Below are 3,137 nucleotides of genomic sequence, written 5' to 3'. Positions count from 1 at the left end.
CCTCCTTGTTAAACACGTTACGACAGAGGTGCTACCACCATTGCTGACTGGCTCAGCCTTGGCCAGCAGGGCCTGGGTGGCATTAGCTCTGTTAGACATGAAAAGCTGTTAGAAAAGCTTCTAACAGCTGTTAGAAAATAGCTCTTCACAGAAGCTACTGCTGTAACCCCCCAGTACCAAAGCCTTGCCCTGCAAACTCAATACAACCTTCTTCCAAGAACTCAGATTGAAGCAAGCACCTGTTTTGAATGTTGTGTGTGCAGCTGGACTGACGTCACTACTCTAACTCCAGCTGCAACTGAAAAGTTACAGAAAAAGACGACTCACAACATATTGTTAGTGCAGTCGTTTATCTTCAGCATTTAACAATCCATTACATTTAAGTTTGCATAAATGACTTTTCACCACCAGTGGTATCACAAACAAAATTTAATGCATACAAAACCTCAAATACTTGTATTTCAACAAAGAAAGCTGCTACAGAATGCATCTTGTTTCTTGATGACAGCTTCAGAGTAGCGGCAAGTGTGTTTCCGCCACAGTAGCATAAACCATGCAACACATGATGCGATGTCCATGTTTGAAACATTAAATAAAAATTAATATACACTAAACAATCACTTGAAACATAGGCCATGCTGTAAAATGCCCTTTGCAAGTCACTTTAATCACCCCCCCCATTAAACTTCATTTTTTGAGTATTTACTGGTAAACTAGTATGACAGTTTCCCCAGTACATTAAAGATCTATAGTTTGATATTTATTTTTTACAATAAAATGCATATAAAGCATTATGATAAAAAGCTCATACCTGTATTATAAATCATCTTCAAATGTTCACAAAATCCTCATTTGGCTGAAGCTCAAAATAATTTAGGTATTTCTAAAGATATAGCAAATCACTAAGATTTAATTCCCTATAATTGCTTTCGAAATGCATTCTTGTCTTGAGGATTTTGAATTGCATATCAAAATTCCGCATTCATCCAAGCAAGCCTGTTTTACCTAGTAGCACAATGACAATATTCTAAGAGTCCCTTTCTCTCAGGATTTTCAGGCTTCAAGAAATGGCTCCCTTTAAAAATATTTATTCATCTTTATTTTATGCAGTATTTTTTACAAGGGATAGAGCAGAAGTGCACTAGAGAAATTTCTTTTCTAAAAAGGCATTTTGAATAAAGTTTTTCTTATCACATACACGTGACCACAGTCTTTGGACACCGAGGGACAGCTGACTAGAAATCATTTCCCTTACTAAAAAGAGTACACAATTCTGTAAAAATGGACTACAAAACCACAGTGCTGATAATGCCCTGTTTTTTTAGACCTTTGATAGACACAGTAATGTACATACACAATTTGTGACACATTAAGCTTTTACGGGCAATTTTGTTGTCTCTTCATAAAAAATAGACTGTAATATAAAATATTAAAACCAAGCTATATAACTTGTACCACATGGAGTTTATATATATGACATTTTAAAAGGACTATATGGTAATATATTAAAAGATCATTTTCAAGTAAATTATGATTCAATTACATAGATGAGAACATGTCTATAGTATGTATTCCAGCAGTATCTATTCCCAGTAATCTGAAATACACAAAATAAAGCCTGTGTAAACTTACAGAAATTTACTTACACATTTCTCAGTTTCAAGCCTATTTTCTGTATGCAAGATTCCTGATACCGTAAATGGGAACTAAGTATTGTGGCCTATTCCAAAGGAATTTGAAGGAAACCACAGTATTTCTCACGGACTCAGTGAAAGTGAATCTAATCACATTTTCAAGAATAACTAATCATTTGGGTTCTCGCTTTCAAACTTAACAATACCTTTTGAAAAGCTTATGCCCTCATCCAACAGAATACAGAAGGAGAAGTTGCTCTGTGGTACCCTGTAAGGTCACTCTCAAGTGCTTTTGGGAATAAAGGTCAGAAACTTAAAAATATTAAATACCCTTAAGATCAAAGACCAGTACATATACATGTTAGAGATTAGATTAAGATCTGTATGACCTCCGCCGGGTAAACAAAATGCTTATAAACATTATATACAGCAATTTACCGCACTCCCCTGCCAACATCACGTTTCTTCGGTGCTTATCATTAATCTCAATTACAGTTGAGAAGTTCTGAATGATTCCTACTTTAAGAGGTGAATGCCTCTTCTGTAACTGCTGTACTCCCAAGAGTTTATTAATACCGGCATTTCTTAATGTAACAGAGGCCAAGTTCTGGTTCCAGTAATTGCAGGAGTACCAGAACTTGGCCTAGTACAAACCTGGTTTTGGTTATGAGAGTTATGTTATTATTCTTTTTTGCTTCAAAGTCTTCTTGTGAAACAGAATTGTTTCATTAGATTTTGCTCTACAAAAATACAATGTAAGCATAGTACATTTTATCTACAATTTTTTGTAATTTCCTAATTGCATTGCTCTACGTAAATATATTTAAGTTGAAAAATAACACTATGTTTTAACGGTGGCAAAGCAGCAAGTACTTTGCCAGCTCGTTCCCACTGTAAATTGTAGTAAGTGCTTGCCTTGAAAACTAATAATTCACTGGCTATTACAAGGGTCACAATCCATTAAACAAATTTAGTCTTTTAAAATATATGTCCTTGAAATTAGTTTCTTTCCAGCAAATTTCACAAACTGCATATATTTTACATGATCCCTCTCACTAATAGTCACTGCAGTGGGCTGTTATTAGTGGGGAAGTCAGATCACTGTCTTGGAAAGTAAAAAAAAGGTGTAGAGAAATAGGTCATATTTTTTAATTGGCAGGTGTTTCTGTTTTCCCCATTGGTGCCTCAGGAAAAAGCAGTTTTCTAAGTATGTTTGCATAGAATGGTCCATACACTTTTTTATTAAAGTTTACAATGCTCGCATACTGAGATCCAAGAAACTCCATCTCCTTCTGAATCACAGAAAGGCCTCCCGGCATAGTAGGCATGCTCTTCTGAAAGCTTGGAAGAGCAAGCAAACTTCTCATGAAGAACTGGATTCGTTTGTCTGAAATGGAATATAAAGTATGCTCAGAACAAACGTAAGCCCAAGATGTAGCCATACTCCCTTTGTAAGCGCCCCACACATCAGCACAGCAAAAAATCCAGCAATGTAGGAAACAA

General features: G+C 35.7%; 1 protein-coding gene across 1 annotated transcript in view; it reads right to left on the bottom strand.

The window, feature by feature from the left end:
- Positions 1-2,782: 2,782 nt before the first annotated feature.
- TCP11L2 (t-complex 11, testis-specific-like 2) overlaps positions 2,783-3,137 on the bottom strand; it is a 6,665-nt gene continuing 6,310 nt past the window's right edge. The window contains exon 7 of the mRNA XM_010133800.1: positions 2,783-3,021. Coding sequence (XP_010132102.1) covers positions 2,783-3,021 — 239 coding nt within the window. The remainder of the gene's footprint in view (positions 3,022-3,137) is intronic.

This window comes from Buceros rhinoceros, unplaced genomic scaffold, assembly GCF_000710305.1.
Source record: "Buceros rhinoceros silvestris isolate BGI_N320 unplaced genomic scaffold, ASM71030v1 scaffold19583, whole genome shotgun sequence".
Taxonomy (NCBI): Eukaryota; Metazoa; Chordata; class Aves; order Bucerotiformes; family Bucerotidae; genus Buceros; species Buceros rhinoceros.
This window is presented reverse-complemented; position numbering and strand designations above follow the sequence as displayed.